Here is a 20,826-nt window from a genome sequence, read left to right as displayed (position 1 = left end):
CGGACCATAAAAGTGAGATTCGACCACTCTCCAACCAGGGCCAGTTGTTTCAGGTGGACTAGGTAGATCAAAGCCCAAGCTACATTGGAAAACACCCCACACAAATGTGGCAAAAGGGAGATATAGCAAGAGAAAGGAAATAAGTAGCCTCCCCGTGGTCGATCGCGGCGGCGCTATAAAGAGCAGGCGAGGGTAGCTGGAGCTTCCGGACCTGGCATGGCTTCTAGACCAACAACCGCGCGGCGCAGGGTCCCTCCCTCCTCGCGCGCGCCCCCAATCGAACGGTACGTACGGCGCAAGCAACCAACTCAACCGCGCCCTGCCAGTCGTCCACGCACGGCCCTTTCCCGCGTCCGATCGCTCGATCGCTCGCGCCGCATGGTCGTCGACGTCATTCACACCCTAGGAGAAGCCCTTTTTTGCTCACTCGCGCGCGCACAATAACGCACGGCCCGGCGTTGGTTGCAGCGTGCGCCGTGCATGCGAATTGAACGCACCGCCTTTTCCCAGCTTAGCTCCCACCCCGCGGCGCGCCAGCGGGCGGGCTCCTCGTAGCCTTTACGCCACGCCCCTATAAAAGCCCGGCGCGGCGAGCGATCAACATCACAACGAAAGCAACAGCCAGCAAGCTCACTTGGCTACCAGCCTACCACTAGTCGCGGTCGCAGCTTAGCCACTCGTTGACATGGCCAGCAAGTCGGCCTCCCTGCTGATCCTCGCGGCGCTGGTGGCGGCCGCGGCGTGCGCGGGCTCGGCAACGGCGCGCGGCGTCCCGGTGGCCGCGAAGGAGGACGCGGTGAAGCGGCCGGAGACGTTCCAGGAGGGGACGGTGCTGATCCCGGGGATCGGGCGGTACGAGCTGGGCACCCACTACAGGCCGGACATCGGCGGGCTGGACCACAGCATCCCGGCCGCCGCCAGGGCGCAGTTCATCCCCGGCGCCGACGACACCTGGGTGCCCAACCCCGGGTTCGAGGTGCCCAACCCCTTCCGCCCCGCAGCCACCACGGAGTCCCCCTGATGAATGGATCGAACTCGTCCACGTTACGCCCATCGGTCGATGGGTAGCTAGCCTGCTACAATTCAATTTCCGCTAGCTTTTGGTTGCTATAATAAAACTAGCTGCTATACATAGGCAAGGCATGAGTATGCGTGTATCAGCGACTGCGTGCGAGCGCGCTGTCGACGTTTTGTGTGTGATTGGAGAGTGTACCTGTATGGGGTATGCATGGATGCGTAAGAAGGAAGCATCCGTTGCATATCTCGCTTTGCTTTGTTGTTGCCAATAATGTGTTTCAGTTCAATGTATTTTTCTTTTTAGTTCGATAAATTAATGATGAAGTACTATGCATGATGAAGCTTGCTATGTTAACCACACACAAAAAACTTAGATGAAAGAAGACCCATTGTTCGGTCTAATCACAGTGAAAATCTGAATTTGATCCTTGGTTAGAAGGGATGTTGTTTTCAGTGATCTAGGCAAAGGCTCTGGCTTAAGTTGTGTCGCCCTGCTAACGGCTTTCCTAGGCGTCTAATGTTCTAGATGGATTAGTTGACACTCACTTTTTAGATTTTAGATTTTTATTGCTCAGTACTTCATATGTTAAACCGAGTCCTAAGACACAAAAGGAAAACGAAAGTGTAAAGTATCAAAAAAAAGTCAGAACGGACAACAACCCACACGCGTCCTTGAGAAAGCCACCGCCTACCCCAGCAACTGGCACGCAACGCCAACAAAACAGAGCTGAATTTAACGCGTGAGGTGAACTTAGACACGATTGATGACCAAGTTTCACGTAGCAATTAGTAATGTGACCTCACAGAGCAATTCAAGCGCACATGGGCGCACCATAACACAGCCGCTTAGTGGCATACCATTTGTAAACGAGTCGGGCAGCATATATTTGCTTACTTGACGGCTTACAAGTCACGCAATGCTTTACTCCGGCAGCAAAGCTTGTTCAGTAGTTCATGGCAAAAAGTAGTCTACGTAGTTGGGCAAAAGATGCAACTACAAGTTTCCAGCGACGACACCAATTTTTTTCCACCTCACTATGGCTGACCACCTCGCCGGGAACGTCCACGTCCGCGCCCGGTTTCTCGAGAACGACCCCTGGAAGAGGAAGGCTGTGGAGTGCTCGTCCGTACAAGTCTGTTTTGTCTGTTTGTTCTGTTTTGTATTGCCCTCTCCGTCAAGTTGATTGTTCTTCCCACACTCTCTGCTGCGGTACCGGGATTCTGTTGTTCAGAAGATGCGCCAGCAATGGCTGGGTTTGAAGGGGAAGGTTCACGTACAGGGGATGCATCTGTGGTTCTGCTTGGTGATGCATCCGCTCCGCCTGACTGTGCTAGAGGGCTTTGGTCTGGCTCCACCTCAGCAAGTTCAGCAGTACCGTCACCTTCTACAATCTCCTCTGACATGTCTGCGTCGCTCTTTGCTGCTGCCCCACTTGGAGATGCTGCCCTGAAAGCATCACCTGCTTGCTCACCAATATCCAGGGGACTGCTATCTGATTGTTGTTCAGGTTCATCCGGCAACTCCCCCTCCTCCTTCTCATCCTCAGCATCGGTGGCTGTAGTAATCTGGCCCTCTTCCTTCGCATCCTCGAGTTTCTGGTCTTCATCAAACGATTCCACTACTGCCTCTGACTTAAGCGGCACATCTTCCACAGCAGTTGCATCACTGTCCATATTAACTTCAGCATCCTGGCCTTCGATGTCCATTAATGCACCTGTATATTCTTCCATGTCATCATTGTTACCCGCTTCGTCATCCTTGATGTCCTCAACCTCTTCAACTGGCATGGAAGCCTGATCCGTGTTCATCTCTTCTCCAGGCTGTTGTTGCACATCTTGGTTGTCTATCGAGATAACCACAGGAGCCTCAGTCGTTACATCTTCAGGGGCCGATTGATCAGTTTTTAACTCACTGGAACTCTGAACAGAATCCTCTTTAGGTTTCTTTGATGGAGGATTGGCATCATTAGCCTCTCCATGTGATGCATCATCTCTCATCTGCGATGATGGCACGAGACGTTTGCGACCAGAAGGCAATACAGACACACTGCCAGAAGTTTCACGCTCCAGTGATGGGCCACCTTTTTCCTGAACTACTGTGGAACCTCGTTCTGTCGATGTGCCACCTTTCTCCTGTACTGCAGAAACATCGACAACTGGTGTAGCCGCATCAGCCTGGGGCTCTTCAATTCGTTCAAGACTAGGCCGAACGAGCACCCTTCTTGATCTGCGTTGTTCAGTACTTGGCTTGGGCAAAGAAGAAACTGCTTTCTCCTCCATCACTTTAACTTGAGCAGGCCTTGGCGGAGTAGCTACCTGCCGCCCTGAGGAAAAAGAAGATGGATTATTAACTCCCATACTTTAAGGATGTGTAACAAAGTAGAAACAACCCCATTGTCAACTACGATTAAGTTGCAACCCTATGCCACCAAGTAACATGCCTGGTAAGTTCAGTATAATATTGCATTTCAAAACAATGTCTAATACTAACTTTTGCGATAAATAACCATTAATTTCAGGCTATTTATCAAATGCATGCGCCTAATCGATTCTATGATCTTGCCACATTTATTTCAACTACTTAATATCCCATCCTCGGAAGAATAGAAAGAATGAAGAGGGGAGCACCTGTCGCAGCTGCATCGACAGTGGGAGTTTCAATAGGTGGTGTCTGGCTAGTTGAACCATCTTGGAACAGGCTAGGAGACTCCTCCATTTTTTTAGCCGCAAGGAAATATGAACGGAACTGCTCCTCTACTGCTGATCCAGAAGGGATTTGAGATGATTGTCCAGAATAATGCTGCAGAAAATGCACATCGACTTTCAATTATGATCATAGAAGATAATTAAGGATAAATGTGTTAGGTCCCTAAAATGAGCAGAGCTCCGTACTTAAAGTATATATACTGTGAATTCCATACCCAACAGGAAAATAAATGGATATTTAAGAGATAAACCATACCTCAATCACCTCCTTCACAGCCTGCCGGTGCTTCTCAATCGATTCCTCTATTTGCTTCTTCTCCTGTAAACGATATTTGAAAAAATCAATTGGATGACAGTTAAAAAAACACCCTTTTGGTAAGAACTTACGAAGGCAAAACATATCAAGCCTTAAAAAAATGTCCACTGATTTATAAACATTGAAGATTCTTTAGACTTTTCTTAATATATGCCTTTATATTTTAGATAAAAATTAAAAGCATAAAAAAATAGTTATAACAATGCTACATTACATGACTGGCTGACGTTTGTTTATCATGTGTAAACTGACAATGTGCCAAAGCACTACGAATGGGAAAATCCATCGAGAATGAGCACGAGGAAGATATGTACCTTTGATAGATTTTGAACAGCGACGTAGAAAACGTTCTCAGCCTTTCTGCGGTTTGCCTTTTCTTTCTTGAGATCATCTCTCTCCTTCTCCAAGATTTTTTCCAGTGTCTGTTAATACATTCGAGTTAGAAGCAGGAAGAAATGTTTTAATGCCATTTAAGCTCAACATGCTAACCTGTATCCTGATGTCTTTCTCTTTTACGGCCTGAACATTTGATGTTTCCATCGGCATTTTCTGACCTGCTCATCAGATTTAGAACTAGAAAAATTGCAGATATCAATTGACATGAAAGAGAAAGAACGTCAAATTACTTGATTTAAGATCTTCAATCTGCTTCAAAAGGCTTTTATTTTCTTTTATAAGATCTGCCTTCTCTCGCATTAACACTTCAACCTTTTTCTGCATCATTAAATAGGGTCACATAATAACACATGAAAATGGCACTGAACTCTTGACCTTGCAACAGAAAAAAAGGAGATCCTAACCTTGTAGGTGAAGGTAATCTTCTTCTGTCTATCAATTTCAGATTTCAGGCTAGCCTATGGAACAGAATGGTATATTAATACAGCTGAGAATATGAAGTCATAATATTGGTATCACAAGGATTAATAAATTCAAACCTCAACATCATTCAGCTTCTTTTCCCTAGCTCCCAATTCAGACTGACAGCCAGCAAGCTTCTCATCTAAATTTCTTATGGCAACGTCCCTCTCGGAAAGAAGATTCTTTGCACGCTCAAGCTCAACTGAATTCTCTCTCAAGGTTGACTGTTAGGCACAAGAAATAAACAATAGAAGTCAGTTGACACTACACTTAGATAGCATGTCAATCAATAGAAGTCTCCTTGACACTACACTTAGATGGCATGGCTCTGGATTACATGGCTAAGGTGTGTACTCGTACTCTAGAAAGAAGACACTGCACATGGATGGCAAAACACTTATATCCACAAGAAAATAAAAGATTTTTAAAATTTATGCCAGTAGTCCAAAAGAGTATCATTACTACTTTCTGAACTGAAATGGGGTTTTGCACATATGATACAACACTACCAATCGCGTGCAGCTTAAGGAAAAAAGGGCGGGCTGCTATGCTCTCCCAAAATAGAAAAATAGTATCATTTCAAGTACTTGTGAAGGAAATGTCAAGGGAGACATATGTTTTTTAAAAGAAAGTTTTAAAAGTGATATCTCAGAATTATGGCACTACAGAGAAAATAAAACCACTGACTTTGATATTTTGAAGTTCACCCTTCATGGTCTCATATGTGTTCAAATCGACACCTCTACTGTTTTCAAGCAACTGCAGAAGACAGTAAAAGTTCAGAACATAACTGCAACTTCAGAAGAGTCGAACTATAAATATCTGATATACTGGTGTCAATAATGTTAGGGCATGAAGAAAACATTAACTTAGACCATCTGAATGAAGAAATACAATACAGCACAAATTGAGCACCTCATCACTGTTTCCCTTTCTTCCAATACCTATCCTTTTCTGTGCCACACAGCAAGCCACTAAATCAATCAACTCCCACCGCTTATAACACCACCTATGACAGCAAAATTGAAAGCACACATTTTTCACTGCTGAATACGCTCCCATTATTCCCTTGGTAAGACTGCCCCCATAACTTCCCATAATACACAGTTTAATGTTGCCTGCAGAAAACTGATGCCCAGCATTGAAGGGATTTGCTGCCTCAAGTCCAAGAACAAGTGCCTGTTTGGTTGCCTGTCCCAGGGGACCAGGGAGCTAGGGGTGCAAAGCGGCATCCCGCCAAGACCCACCAACAACTGAAGCTAGAACAAATTGAACTAGCACATTCCGATCCAGCTAGAACTAACCTTTTCTCTTTTCTATACGAAGCGGGACGGGTTCAGGCGCCGCTCTGCACCCCTACAGGGAGCATCCCAAGAGTTCAATTTGGGAGGCCTGGGGCTGGGATGGCTCAATGGTACAAATTTGTTGTTTAGTTGAGCACTGATCTTTGCCAAAGATAAGAAAATAACCTCACTGTGTTGCCACCATGAAGCTCAACATGCTCCCTGCAGTCAGATCCAACCCCATGCACTGCCCAAGTGGGCATCAAGGCTGCGCCGTCATGCTCAGCCAACTGTCTGTTGTATTATTTGTTGTTTGGATATAGTTTTTCTTTTAGTTTGATTGCCAGATTTTAAGGGAGGTTGAATTAGGGTGACATGACTGACTGGACTATCATCACCAAGTCCACTACTTGGTATCCATTCACTTGGACGGATGAAATTTATTATATCATGACAGTAAGCATGCACATTCACTTGGACGGATATATTCAGAATGATTCGAGAAACAATATACTGGTACTTAATACAAAAAAATTATATCTGAGGATGTATCAGACTATACAATGGTAGCAAAATGACCAATAACATACCTCAGAAATCCTTTGGTTGAGATTTGCTATTTCAGTCTTCTTCATGTCTAGATCTTTTGTACACACTTCAGCATATACCTGTTTCTCCAGTAGAATTTTATTCAATCTTTCAGCCTCTATTTTAGCTTTGTTACCTTCCTCACGGAATTTCTGTAGAGAGAAAATCAAGAAACGAATGACTATAGCACATACAGCTATTGGCCATACCAAAACAAAATAGACAATACACCATCATTTAGCTGACCTGGCATTCTTCAAAATTGTGCCGGTTCTCCTCTCTAAGCTGTATGTTGCTTTCACGAAGCAAATTAATTTCTCTCACCTGAGCAAAATCCATTTCAAAAACAAAAGCGAAAATGAGATACATATATAAGGCACCAAGAGGAAATGTACAAATGTGTTGAAAATTCACAAGGTAGAATGGCACCTGGAGTTGCAGCGACTTGAATTCTTCATCCTTGAACATTGATGATCTTGCACTATCAGCTTGACTGCGGAGCAAGTCCTGTGCCTCCTTGCTGGACTTCAATGCACTTTCCAGCTATACAAGCAACAGAATGAAGTGCATCTGATTAGAAATAATAATGACCTTATATACTTCAGCTTTAAGGGCAGAAGGGATTTGCCAGGCTTCATCCACATCACACATAATTTGCCAATCATATAGCAGAAATCAAGTATAGAAGGGACAGCTCTCTCTCAAAATAGACAAACAAATGCCATCACATAAAATAGACAATCATATAGCTGAAATCATGTTTAAATATTGGTCCCCACTTCACACAAACAAACTGATTAAACCATGCCACTTAGTACAAAAAAATGTATATGTACAGTGAAAGAACAGGAGCACATGCAATCGGTAGTCATATAGCTGAAATCATGTTTAATATTGGTTCACACTTCACACAAACAAACTAATTAAACCATGCAACTTAGCTTGCACAGAAAACGTATATGCACAGTGAAAGAACAGGACCACATGCAATGATCGTGCATCCCGCGGTGCAGTACTCATAGTTGGCAAGTATTTTAAACAAGTAACAGCGAGCAAGAGGGGCAAACTTAACATACCTCTATCTGAAGCCGTGATTTCTCCTGCTTAAGCAACGATATTTCTGTTTCCGCCTGAAATAGTTAACTGAATAAATACCACCGACAAGAAATAACATAATGTAGTAATATTCCGCACTCACTATTTCCTTTGATCTGCGCAAGTAGCTGACAACGCCATGCAAATCATCCTCTCCATGTGAGTCGGTTCGTTGCGATGAAAGTCCAGCAATACCCCGTTCTTGCTCAGCTAATCGAATGTGCAAAGCTTCTAATCGGTTGTGTAGAATCTTATTCTGCACGTGAAATAAAATGTTACCCAAGATAGTCATAATGAATAACAAGCAGATAACTAAACCATATGGTCATGAAACTGATCAACACTGAAATGGGCAACCAAGGAACTGCCAGAAACACACTGTTCCAAGAATTACCAGAACCAATCAGATATATTTTTATTTTGAGAACCCAATATCTAGACTTAAGATAAGCAGCAGGATTTTAACAAAAATAAGCATTACTAAAGAAAAACTTCTTACATAGTACAAGACTAATCATATAGTAACAATGGCAAGCTAAAAAACCTGATCATTTAGCTCGCTATACTTCCGAAGGGCCTCATCCTTTTCTTTCACCAACTCTATCTTTTCTTGCTCACCAGACGTTCTTAGAGCATCCTGAAAATATTACATGTTATTTTTTTACAGAACTAGCTAAGATGGTGCAACTAAGCAAATCACTGTTTTTATGCATCTAACTCAGCTTAATCTACAAATGCAACAGAATTTTTCCCAAGAAGAAACCGTGCAACCAAATTCATACTATGATGTAGAGATTGTAAACATAGATAAAGGGAACAGAATCGATATTTATTCACAATTGCATAAGTTAAGTTAAACAGCTAAACATATATGAAATCAAAACATGCCCCCACTAACCAAGAAAATGAGCAATATTGCTCGATCAGGTAGACCTGGAGTACAGAATTTTAGAAGTATCTGCCAGGTAGGACAATTTTAACAAAACCAGAGCAGCAAGGGCTTAGAAGTTATTCTTCAGGATTTTTAGGAGAAATGTAGTCTACGAGCACAGCGGTAATACTCCCTCCGTCCCAAAATAAGTGTCTCAACTTTGTACTAGCGTTAGTGTAAAGCTGTACGAAAGTTAAAACACTTACTTTGGGACAGAGGGAGTATTTTTCAAACAAAATCTGCAGAGTAGGGCAATAATCTGAAGAATAGCACCTGCTGTCAAGATATGTAGCTCACTAATATCACCAGCAACTGAAGAATTAAATTAATCAAGAATTAAGTACACTAACTACTTAAACTTGAATGGAGTGCTTCAACATAGCAGCAAGGTCTTTCAAATGAACCAGCTAGATACGGAAATAAGGATTAGAAGCCTCAACCAAATTCCTCCTAAAAGAACAATTACCTACTACCAAAAGAATAGATCAATGTTTAAGTCAATCTTGAGAAACTCTTAAGTCCATCTGTTTCACCACAAATTGCCACTTGTGACAAAAGAGTGCTTGGCAAGCCAGATTCCTATGGCAACCCCATACTCCTCTCAAGGAAAAAGGTAACAGCATTACAGGTATACGTTATGGGCTTTTGGCTAAAACACATGTATAAATAGTACAATCGAGGCTACAAAAGTGGGTGATGCCACAACTTATACTTGGCCACAAGCTAAACTTTAACCCAAAAAGGTAAAATTCACCAAAAGCCAAAAGGCACAAACTAATCAACCGTTTTGGCCTAACAAAGCATGAATAGTACGTACTCTAGCCTGACAAAATATGAATAGTATGTACTCCACAAAGCCAAAGCCCGAAACAAAATAACAGAGTCCAAAGAATTTTGAGTGTCAAAATTTACATTTTCAGCCTTGTGTGCATCTGCTGTTTGACGAAGCATTGCCATTTCTTGCTGCAATGAAGACAGTTGCTTAGAAGTATTTGTCAGCTCCTGTATTGTTTCAGATTGCAGGATAACCTACAAGGAAGACATAATAAATATATGTGATACCAGCAGCAAAAATTTAATTCAGGTTCGTCGTAGGCATTAAAGAAAAGGTATGAAAGGTGAATCAATCCTGCAAACATAGTTTATTTCTGCAAACTTAATTTTGTTCTATACTTACCATAGGTTCAATTCTGGTAGCAGGTAAGTGAGCAATTATATGGTTTAGATTAACTATTGCCATTAATGTGAAGGTAAGGATCTTAATACACAATACTCGATGAAATCATGGTAAAACAGTCTGAAACTTAGGTAAAAAATGAGAAAAGACTTACAAACAACATGCATAGTTGTTATATGACACCAGATTGCTGCTAATAATGTTAAGGCATGTGAAGGTTAGAATCTTACACAATACTCACTGAAATCATGGTTAAAACTGTTTGAAACTTAGATAACCAACATGCAAACAGATTTACAAACATCATGCATAGTTGTTTTATGACACCAAATCAACAAATGTCACCACATTTTAGTCAGTTGGAGAGACGCATAGAACTTTTTGGAGTTTATTATAACAACATTAATTAATCCAAATAACAATAACACCAAAACCTAAAGGAGTACCCACATGATACAATGATTGTTGCTTAATGAACAGTAGAGAAGTCTCCATTGAGAAAATGGTTTAGACCAAGAACGATAAGGGGCCAAGAGGCTCCAGCCATAATAACTGCCCTTCATGGCACACGCAACAACACAAAATGACACTTGGTATTCTAAGTATACTCATGGACAAACATTCATTTAGATTCTCAAATTAAGCTTACTAAGAAATGAAAACAGGAAAATAGGGTAATACCTGCCGCTCGTAGTTGTCTTGCGCGCTACGCCAACGCTTACACTGCTCATCAAGAGCACTCTTTGAGGAAGCCAATTCAACTTCTAAGTTCTCAATCCGCGATCTGTCAGAGAATTAAAACATTGGATCAACCAAATCTGCAAAAAAAGAACACTGCATCCATGCCTATTTATTGAGAGTCCAACTGCTTACACTTTCTGGGAAACTTCATTCCTCAGGATCGTAATGTCATTCATAAGAGTAGTGATATCCTTCTCTTTAACTTCAATTGTACTGGCAGCTTCTTCACACCTCATCACATAGCTTTTCTCAAATTCAGACAACTTACTTCTCAACTTAGCGATCTCATCTTCCAGGCTTCTTTTGGCCATTTCGGACTACCAAAAGTAGAAGAATTTTAAACACACGTCCAATAAAGTACGTGAGACTTCAATAGAAAGAAAAAAAAAGACAGATATTTAATACCTCAGTTTTGTAATCCTGGTATGCCGATTCCATTTGCTTCAATGCAACTTCATTTGAGTTTGCAATTTCTTTGTACTGTACAGGAACATAAGTATTAGCAAAATTATATTAGCAAAATAGGTCAGCGAACAAATGTATTTATAAGTAAGGTTAATTTCATAGGAAAGAAATATTAGCAAAATTGCAGGAGATGGTAGGAGAACCTGAAGCATATAGTTTTTATTTGCTTGTGCTTCCTCCTTGCATTTTTCCAACTCCTCTTTCAACCGGAAAAGCTCATCATTCACCTACAGGAATGAACATGAAAACACCAAACACGTGAATAATCCAAAAATGGCCCAGTAAAAGCTGCATGAAGGTGGTAGAACATAGACTATAGAGGGCATAAAATATTCCAGATGCCAAGATTCAGTGCTGAACTCAAAGAGATACCAGTGGCATGGATCCATTTTTGAAGAAAAACAAGCATATCACATTGACCCTTTACCATAGTATATAAACAATAGGTCAATAGCAGATGAAAGCTAACTCACCTCATTTACTGCTGAGTTATCATGACCACCGTCCCTAAATATGATCTATATCAAGATAAGAAAGCAGGATCAGATTTTTTTCTTGGAAAGAAAAAATAAATCAGGTGAAGAAGATAACATAAGTAAAAGTGTCCAGAATACTCCATGTTTTCTAAGTACACTTGATAAGACATGCAATAATATGTAGGAGAGTTCTTTAGCAGGCAGGCTGTTTTGTCGTAGTTCTCACAATGACCTTTTTGGGCATTCCACCATCAACAACATGCAACCTAAACTAAGGATAATGTTTGCTCATGTATAAAACAACTGTCATAAGAAGCTCAAACTTACAAGGGCAATGTGTCCATCAAAGCATCACATAACAACCACTACAGTGTTAGGGACAATTACAATTTGGTCACTATTACAGAATGGACTAATAGTCAAGTTGAGATGATTTACTAAAGACACATTCCAGAAACCAACAGAATTAGACGAACCACAACATATAATCAAATTTTGGCACTTTTAGTTTTTTTAGCAAGTCTTTTTAGGGGAGAGGCCGAACTGAAATACATTGGCAAAAACGATTCTTCACAAAAATTTACAGGAACCTGGGCACCCACACAAACTAAATAGGAGACAGATCTAATCAACTAGTTCACTTGACAAGCCATCAGTTACTCCTTGGGAGACACTGGCTTTTAACCATTATAAATATATAGATGTGCAAACAACAGTCTACACTCTGTTTTCATTAGGCAGATATCAAATATGCACACACTAAACATTCCAACAACCCAAAGTAAACAGCTCATTAATTAGGCAGACCATCAAATATGCACACCAAACGTTGCAACAACCCAAAGTAAACAGCTCCTTATATACAACATTTTCTTATTGCCAGCATGCGATTTTGGGTGGATGGAAGTCTTTAAAATCACAGTTTTGGACTGGCTAGTATTTACCCTTTTTGATTTGAGTTTCGCCTCCAGATCTGAACACTTTGCCTACAAAACATACAAGTTAAAACAGTCGGGTAATGCGCTCAAAACCTTGGTAAACAATTTATTTGAACGAACCTCTGCAACAGCAGCCCTCGCCTCAGCATCACTAGAAGCTCTCCATGAGCTCTGTAACTCTTGTCTCATATCCTCTACCTGCTTCATGCAGCCCTCAAAGGCATTTTTCTTGTCAAGTGTCAGGACACGAACATGATCTCGTTGCTCTTGAACCTCCTTTTTTAGTTCAGCCCAGTCTCTCTACAAAACCGTTTAGATTTAAAATAACCACGTACATGTAGACTTGAATGAACAAAATCAAGCAATATATTCCTAGGCTCTGATATCTTGCAATCATAATGTTGACAAAACAAATCCAAGGTAGTTATGAAGCCTGAAGCAGAAGTGGCAATGCACCATAGCTGCTGAGATAAACTATTACCTCTAGTCGCTTGATGTACTCCTGTTGATTTCTCCTTTCCATGGACCTTGCATTCTAAATTATCCACAGGTTAACGAAGAGGCACACAAAATTCAAACGTTTTAATAGATCTTAAACACAACATACCTCTTGAACCTCGTCAGTAGTATGTATTGTGTCAATGGTGGCCTGCGATGCAACGTATCTCAGAAGAAGAAAAGGTGAAAGGAAATTTCAAGAAAATACACTAAAGATCCCTGATTACAAACAATATAAACTCACTTCAATGTTACAAAGAACATGGAACTTAATTAGATTTGCTGAGATTACAAATCAATACAGAAGCTAAAATTACTTGCTATTTCATGCAAAATAAACTATATACATTTATAACATAACACAACAGAAAATGCTAATGTCAAGTTGCCTGCCCATAGGCAGGTATAATAGAAAATTGCATCACTAACACAAGGATAAAGGATGGTTGTACAGAAAAACAGAACTTGCATGGTTATAACACAAGGACAAAGGATGGTGTACACACAAAAAATCTCATCTTTTCAGCAACACACAAAAAATCTCATCTTTTCAGCAACACCATCATATCAGCAGCTAAATGGTAAAATATGCAAAAAAAACATAAGAAAGAAGCCATGAGATAAAATTTTAAAGTAATGGACATTGAGAAAAAACCTGCAGACGGTGCACTCTCTCAGACAAACTGTTGACTTCATCCAAAGATCTTCTCTCTGACTTCACTAAAATCTCTTTTTCATGCTTTAAAATAGACACCTAAAAATTGGAAACTTGTGTCAGGGTTCAGCATTTTATAACTGTTCAAGGGATGCGATAAAATCCAACATACCTCCATTGACAGTTTCCTTGAGCTCTCCTCTAAAGCTTGCATAGAATCTGAACTTTCACGGAGTCTTTTTTCATAATCAACTACTAAATGCATCAACTCCGCATTTCTGAGCGAAACAGAATTAGCTTCCTTTCTCTGTATGTACGAATACTAGATTAGGATGAGTGTACACTTATCTTCTACTCCCTCTGTAAACTAATATAAGAGCGTTTAGACCACTACTTTAGTGATCTGAAGTTCTAAACGCTCTTATATTAGTTTACGGAAGGAGTACTAAGTAACTGGAAATTCAAGGTGACACACCAATGTGAGGAAAGAGTTATGAAGAAAGAACCTGGTGATCAATCTCTGCCATGAACCCATTAAGCCGGTCTCGAGCAAAACTAGCTTCCAGCACTGCCTTGTCACGCTCAGATCGCAAAGACATAAGCTCAGTCCTAAAAAAATGATAGCCAGTATTGGTCAGATATTCAATTTCAAGTAAAGCCAGAAAGAGCATCACATAAAGAGCCTGTATAAGTAGCCATCTACAACTGTAGTAAAAAGTTGTGAGAAATGGAATCATGTGTCTGCAAATCTGCAGACCCAACTTCAACACAGTTGGCAAGTAAATATCATGACAAGCAGATTTCGCATAGTTTTTTCGTAACAATGTTTGGCCATTTAAATATGTTTTTGTCTAGAAAAATACAAAGGTAAGTTATGAATCACAAGTAAATCAGAATGCCCCAAGAAAGATGTCGAAAGAGCTTATTATGATGTTATGTTGCTTCCTAACCATCAATCTTGTTGTCAATTGAGAGAAAAGACAAAAATACTAGATGTTACCTACATCTAACATTTTTCTACAGCAAACAAGGTAAGAAAGCAGAGGGGATAACCTCAACTTGGTCAACTCTTCATCGAGTTTTCTGGCCCGCTCAGTGACTTGTTCATGTGTTTTCTTCGAGATCTCCTGGTCAAAATCAAATGGAGTTCACAGTGAGAACAATCATTAGAACTGCATGGTAGTACATATGATTGGTCACTTGTTGAGAAGATCACCTGTGATCCTTCAAACAGCACCATCAGGTCCTTTCTGCCATCATCTAGAAAATAAAAAACAAAACCATGACTTCTAGTTAATACTACGTTACTATAAGATATACTAACTGCGTACACCACTTCCATCACCACAGCTGCCAGTCTAAACTGAAATCAACATACGGTTAACAGATCGAACCTTGCAGATTACTGGATATGTTTTCGATACTGGAACGAGTCTTCTGCTGTTCTTCACACAATTTCCTGTACATCGCAACCTAAAAAAGTCAACTATATTAGGGCTGATGTCACATGCAGCTTGTGGATGACATTTTGAAGAACAGGGGGTTCAACGTCAAAAGATATTCCGGGTCTTGACAAGATATGTAAGACGCACAGATCTATGAAGAGATTCAATCATTATTGCTTGTTCTTCAGATTTCTTCATAACTTTTTCAACTCTTGATGCAGCGTCAACTGTGATTCTCTTCAGCTCGATTTGGAAGCTCTCCTAAAAAGGAAAAAAGGGAAGATGCTTGACATTTGCCCATGGAAATAACAGAATGGCCTGGTACTCACAAATGGAATATAAATATAAATTCAGATATACGGAGCGAAGTTAAACATCATGCATACCCTGAGTTCCACGCCCTTATTTTCAAGATCGGTAGAGAGCATGTGAACTTTATTTCGAAGTTGAACATTTTGCTGAACGAGCCCATTAATATCATTAAATGTCATCTGCCCCAGATTATCAGATGGTTACATTACAGATAGAATAAGCGTGTGAAATGATGGTAAAATATAGTATTTGTAAGGATCAAAATGAGGCTTACATGTGCATGGTTATTGTTTTCAGCATTAGACATGCCATTGCTTATGCTGGTAGAAGCAGCACCATGACCTACAATGGGAACACTAGAACCACAACGAAGCTGTACGTCTTGACATTCCTTTAAAAGAACAGCGACCTACAAATAATCAGAAGGTACAACATACAATTAACGAATCAAGTCTTCAAATATATAAATGATGTATCATCGATGCAATATACTATCTCCGTCCCAAAACATGAGTAGTTTGACCGTCTGAATTCATACTTTGACCAACAATTAGTCCAATAGTATGTAGTTAAGTTACACTAAATAGACGCCATTAGATTCATATCCAAATGCACTTCCGTATGATTATGGTTGCCTGAGCATTGACTAAATAGTGTATGAGAGATATGTAAAGCATGAATTGAGACAATCAAAATACGTCTTATATTTTGGAATGGATGGACTTTATTTATATATATATATATATTGTACAACATACTCAATGATAAAGTAGTATATATACTACCACGTCGTAGGCTCGTAGCATATCAGACGTGTGTGTAAGTACACCCAGTAGTAACATGCAATTTCCCCATATAAACTGCAGTTGTTTCACAATAGACAAGTTTGGATAACATCCACACTTTAAGTGGTAGGACGGCCAAAACTAGGGCAATGCTTCGAAACAAAAATGTTCCACCAAAAATGTGGCAACAGTTAGTCAAACCAAAAATGTGCTAACTTAAACACTTGAGACATGTCTGCCTAATTTTCGGCATAACCACCAGGTGTGGCAACAACCCAAACATCCCTAAGGTAGTACTCCCTCCGTTCCTAAATACTTGTCTTTCTAGAGATTTCAACAAGTACTACATACGGAGCACAATGAGTGAATCTACACTCTAAAATATGTCTATATACATCCGTATGTGGTAGTCCGTTTGAAATCTCTAAAAAGACAAATATTTAGGAACGGAGGGAGTATTTGATAGATTTGGAGTATCAAACCATGCTTGTTCCTTTTAGACGAACATTCTGCTACTGTATCTAACGGAAGCGAGTTCGATCCAATTCCATATAGTATTTCTTTTCGGTCAGGAGATACTCCAGAGTGGGGGTACTACACAGAAAATTCACTGTTAAGCACCTTCTCAGTGATAACTTATGGAACTATTCATGTGTCATTTGATTAGATTTGAATGGATCAGATTTAGAACAACTGGAGGACGAATGGACATTTCATGAGAGCCTCATAAATAGAGATATCAGTTATCAGGACTGCCAGCACTTCAAGATTCTCTAAATCTTACCCACCAACAATGCACCCAATAATTAATGGGAGTTGACAATGAGATGATAGCACTAATAATTGAGGTTAGCGCTAGAGATTTCACATGTACATATTTTAATACAGTTTCGCAATTCCAGTGAATGGAAGGAATATAACTAAAGGAATGTAGGGCTATGACTCACTTGTTTTTGCAGGTCATCTATTTCCTTGTTAGCAATAAAATGATCGCGTTCCCACCTTTTCAACTCCGACTGGAAGACACAATAATGTTAAAACCTCATTATAAGAAACTTAACAAGTTATAATGCATGCATACCTTTAGATTCCTTATGGTATTCTCAAAATTATCATGCTCCAACAATGCCTGCTGCAATTTGTGATCCATTAGAGCATAAGCTTCAACCATCCTCTCATGCTCGGCTGACGTGAGAAAAAGGTCAAGCTTTAAATAGTGTGTCCAAATGGTTGAGCTTGTATAACAAAACAAACATCATTGCAATGCTATCATATCATAAATGGTACTTATACTAAAAATTTACCTCGCTCATCTAAGATGAGTTCAGCCTTCTCCTCAATTTCATGTAAGACCTGTTATACAGAAGATAATTCAGTCTCTAATAGTAGGCAGAATAAAGGAAAAGGATGCAGTACAAAAGAAGTAGATTAATAAAGGCTAATGGTTGCTTCCTTCCTGAACAGGAATGATGATGCATTACAAGTACGAGTACGTGATTATTGAATATTAACTACATGTGGTGTGTGTGTGTTATGCACTTCGCAGATAAACTTCCTGCTATCCACTACTAATCCTAAAATAAGAAGTGTGAAGGAAAAGAGAAATGTTAGACGAGGCAACATTGAGAAACTTCTTGTATTTGTCCATTTCTTACTTGATAGATGCTGTTTCAGAATGTATGCAGTAGAAATTTTAAAACATTGACCACTACATACAAATATAATATACCTTTTTTACAGCACCATTGTTTCAAATTGACCGATAACATAAATAAGAAAATAGTTTCTTTACAGCACAATTGCTTCAAATTACCACCCTTTCTAGAAACCATATGTAGAAAAAACTAGCAAAAACAAAAGAAAGTAAACATAAAACGTCCAGGTTTGGTTATGCTTCTCAAACATATACAGTTATCCAACTGGTTTTAGTTATGCTTCTCAAACATAACAGTTATCCAACTGGTTTTGAAACAAAGATGTGCTCCCTCCGTAAAGAAATATAAGAGCGTTTATATCACTAAAGTAGTGATCTAGAGGCTCTTATATTTCTTTACAGAGGGAGTAATTGCATATAGACGAAGTGTCAGTCAACACAGTTTAGTCAAATCATGTGGAACTATGTACGAGCTTAAATTCGGTCAAAGATATTGACAAGCACAATAATGTACCCTTTCCAGAACCGCTTCAGCATGTCTCCTCCCAAACCTCTCATGGCGTAAAGCATCAGTGGCTTCTTGATATTTCTCATATATCTTAGCAAGCTGATCATGTAAAACAGGTTATCAAGCAACATTTGATTTGAGATATGAAGAGCGTGCAATGTTGGACAAAATATAATGAGTACAAGACATCAAACATACACTCCAGCCATCACGAAGAAGAGAAGCAGCTAATGCAGTTCCAGAAACACCACTAGGTACTCTTGGAACTATCATTAGGTCATTCCGATTTACATCATCAGAAAGTGACCTGCAAAACAGAGAACAAAGCGGAATTCAGAAAATGTTCTCTCTTAGGACCGAGTTTTGATCTATAAACACAACATTTATTTTTTATTTTTTAAGATAATTTTATGTATGAACATTGGTAAAGATTAACATAGTAGGATGGTTTACACTGGATGTGACACACAGCAGATACCATATTTAGAAAGATCTAGCTCAAATACTACGAAAATCCACTTAACAGAATGCACATTAATGATGGCACCTACATGCTCTAGTAAAACAAATTTAACAGAAAAGAGAAGGCTGAGATTTCCATTTACATGCAAGCATGAGTGCAAAATAGAAGAAAATACACTCTTGGTGCCTATACAGTGATAGATCCTACTTCAGAGATCTTACTAGACTAGAGGGTCAGTGAGTTTTAGAAACCATACATTTCTTTCATGGGTGTATCACTTAAATCAGTGGGTTCTGCTGCAATGTTGGTGAATGGTACAAGGCTCATTTCACCAGACTTTCTTGAATTTTCCAAATCAAGTTCACACTTCTGTATCTTCTGCTTTAAGTTGGCAACTTCCTGCAGGGAAAAAAGAAAACAGAATAAGGTCCAAATCTCCACTACGATCCACTCACAGAATCCACTGAATTGGGTACAGAAAATAATCCCCAGATATACCATTTCAAGATCACTCTTGGCCAAGGTCTCCTTCCCAAGCTTTTCCTTGTAATCATCTTCAACTTGGGTCAAATGTGTCTGGTTTGCACAAAGAATGACAATTGAGCATAAGAGTTTCTATCCATAAAATGGGACAGAGAATTACATCCAAAGAAGATACACAAAGGCATCACCTCCAAAGCTTTAATAACACCTTCAAGTTCCCCAGCCTTCTTTGACCATTCGCTAGAACTTTCTTTGTGAAGTTCAGCAAGTTTCATGACCTTGTTTTTTAGGGTTCAAATCAAAAGCTACTATTAGAGATGAACAGCACTACTGTAAAAAACATCATCGCTTCATAACTGCAAATTGCCAACGGCAAGGGGCTAGACCATACACATACAAGGTAATGGGATCATTGCAACGTTTCTAACTGTAAAGAATGAGTCTTAATCAGGTAGAGAACTTCTATATCAAGTACAAGAATTTACAATCAAGCTGTGAGTCTGTGACACTAGTCATATCAAAACACTTAAGCAGGCATACCAAATAAATTTGGCTGTCTACTTGGCTAGACAGGCACGCCAAGGTGGGCAAGATAATAATGGGTATTAGATAAGCCAGCCATGAGTTGAACTTGTTTCTCAAAAGAAATGCACAACTTTCATTGGTCAAACTTCAAATCCAAGGGCGACGACTGACTCTCATGCAAACCAAATATGTATGACGGCATAAGAGATACTCCTCTGTAAACTTTTATAAGACGTTTTAGGTCACTACTTTAGGGAGTAACAGACAATCTAGCATTAACAAACACACAGCCCATGCCCCTGATATGCAATTCACAGCCAGAGGTTGGCCAATTCTTTGCCAAGAAAGATAACTCTAGCATCCCGTCTGGCTACGCTACGTGTACGATCGAGCTCCATCACCATGCTCAATGCATGGTGGGACTGCAAGCAGAGGGACTCCTGCGTATTTCGTGAGGAGACCCAGCGGTGCCAGGCCAGATGGGCACAATGAGCTATGAAACTCCCGATTAGGTCAAGGCCGGGGCTAAGAAACTGCAAATGTTTCTGCTCACTGACTTAGCTTAGTAATTTGTTCAGGCAAATATGTTTCCCCTATATATCAATATAACAAGGTGCAATGCTTGTTGCTTTTTCTCAAGAAGAAGATAAACATACTTGGGGTTCAATTGGCTTAGACAATTTCTGTGAAGCTGAATTCCTTATACTAGAGCTAATGAACATAGATCTACAATGCCTTCTAAGACTAGTACTATGTGTCGTGTGCCAAAGCGAAATTACTATCAAAGAGCTCGACAATTTCCAAATCGTCAAAATATAAAGTGAGCAAAGCAAATTGGGAGAGTATCTAGGATACCTGATACTACTAAGAAGGCAATTGCCAATCTAGATACAAGTAATATGATGAG

At 40.0% G+C, this 20,826-nt stretch overlaps 2 protein-coding genes across 2 annotated transcripts in view; one reads left to right on the top strand and one right to left on the bottom strand.

Annotated features, from left to right (window-relative positions):
• The first annotated feature begins 591 nt into the window (after positions 1-591).
• LOC119317889 (putative cell wall protein) lies at positions 592-1,358 on the top strand. Its single transcript, XM_037592388.1, has one exon. The coding sequence runs from the start codon at positions 686-688 to the stop codon at positions 1,019-1,021; it is 336 nt and encodes a 111-aa protein (XP_037448285.1). The 5' UTR covers positions 592-685; the 3' UTR covers positions 1,022-1,358.
• Positions 1,359-1,763: 405 nt separating this feature from the next.
• Positions 1,764-20,826, bottom strand: part of LOC119317888 (nuclear-pore anchor-like) — a 22,148-nt gene continuing 3,085 nt past the window's right edge. Inside the window, exons 7-49 of the mRNA XM_037592387.1 lie at positions 20,018-20,024; positions 19,583-19,672; positions 19,410-19,487; positions 19,168-19,310; positions 18,647-18,755; positions 18,455-18,547; positions 17,591-17,639; positions 17,368-17,471; positions 17,234-17,302; positions 15,776-15,910; positions 15,576-15,680; positions 15,337-15,450; positions 15,139-15,217; positions 14,961-15,004; positions 14,798-14,871; positions 14,251-14,353; positions 13,917-14,051; positions 13,745-13,843; positions 13,199-13,240; positions 13,073-13,126; positions 12,712-12,891; positions 12,598-12,639; positions 11,651-11,695; positions 11,321-11,404; positions 11,118-11,192; positions 10,845-11,029; positions 10,653-10,755; positions 9,707-9,823; positions 8,408-8,500; positions 7,967-8,119; positions 7,845-7,898; positions 7,198-7,311; positions 7,015-7,092; positions 6,771-6,920; positions 5,585-5,656; positions 4,975-5,121; positions 4,840-4,893; positions 4,666-4,753; positions 4,529-4,593; positions 4,354-4,461; positions 3,980-4,042; positions 3,646-3,817; positions 1,764-3,341 (exon numbers count right to left, since the gene is read on the bottom strand). Coding sequence (XP_037448284.1) covers positions 2,053-3,341; positions 3,646-3,817; positions 3,980-4,042; positions 4,354-4,461; positions 4,529-4,593; positions 4,666-4,753; positions 4,840-4,893; positions 4,975-5,121; positions 5,585-5,656; positions 6,771-6,920; positions 7,015-7,092; positions 7,198-7,311; positions 7,845-7,898; positions 7,967-8,119; positions 8,408-8,500; positions 9,707-9,823; positions 10,653-10,755; positions 10,845-11,029; positions 11,118-11,192; positions 11,321-11,404; positions 11,651-11,695; positions 12,598-12,639; positions 12,712-12,891; positions 13,073-13,126; positions 13,199-13,240; positions 13,745-13,843; positions 13,917-14,051; positions 14,251-14,353; positions 14,798-14,871; positions 14,961-15,004; positions 15,139-15,217; positions 15,337-15,450; positions 15,576-15,680; positions 15,776-15,910; positions 17,234-17,302; positions 17,368-17,471; positions 17,591-17,639; positions 18,455-18,547; positions 18,647-18,755; positions 19,168-19,310; positions 19,410-19,487; positions 19,583-19,672; positions 20,018-20,024 — 5,257 coding nt within the window. The 3' untranslated portion in view covers positions 1,764-2,052. The remainder of the gene's footprint in view (positions 3,342-3,645; positions 3,818-3,979; positions 4,043-4,353; positions 4,462-4,528; positions 4,594-4,665; positions 4,754-4,839; positions 4,894-4,974; positions 5,122-5,584; positions 5,657-6,770; positions 6,921-7,014; positions 7,093-7,197; positions 7,312-7,844; positions 7,899-7,966; positions 8,120-8,407; positions 8,501-9,706; positions 9,824-10,652; positions 10,756-10,844; positions 11,030-11,117; positions 11,193-11,320; positions 11,405-11,650; positions 11,696-12,597; positions 12,640-12,711; positions 12,892-13,072; positions 13,127-13,198; positions 13,241-13,744; positions 13,844-13,916; positions 14,052-14,250; positions 14,354-14,797; positions 14,872-14,960; positions 15,005-15,138; positions 15,218-15,336; positions 15,451-15,575; positions 15,681-15,775; positions 15,911-17,233; positions 17,303-17,367; positions 17,472-17,590; positions 17,640-18,454; positions 18,548-18,646; positions 18,756-19,167; positions 19,311-19,409; positions 19,488-19,582; positions 19,673-20,017; positions 20,025-20,826) is intronic.

This window comes from Triticum dicoccoides, chromosome 6A, assembly GCF_002162155.2.
Source record: "Triticum dicoccoides isolate Atlit2015 ecotype Zavitan chromosome 6A, WEW_v2.0, whole genome shotgun sequence".
In the NCBI taxonomy this organism is placed as follows: domain Eukaryota; kingdom Viridiplantae; phylum Streptophyta; class Magnoliopsida; order Poales; family Poaceae; genus Triticum; species Triticum dicoccoides.
This window is presented reverse-complemented; position numbering and strand designations above follow the sequence as displayed.

Bases quoted from the DNA above. Each gene is read 5' to 3' on its own strand.
- LOC119317889 (XM_037592388.1), top strand. From the start codon at position 686: ATGGCCAGCAAGTCGGCCTCCCTGCTGATCCTCGCGGCGCTGGTGGCG.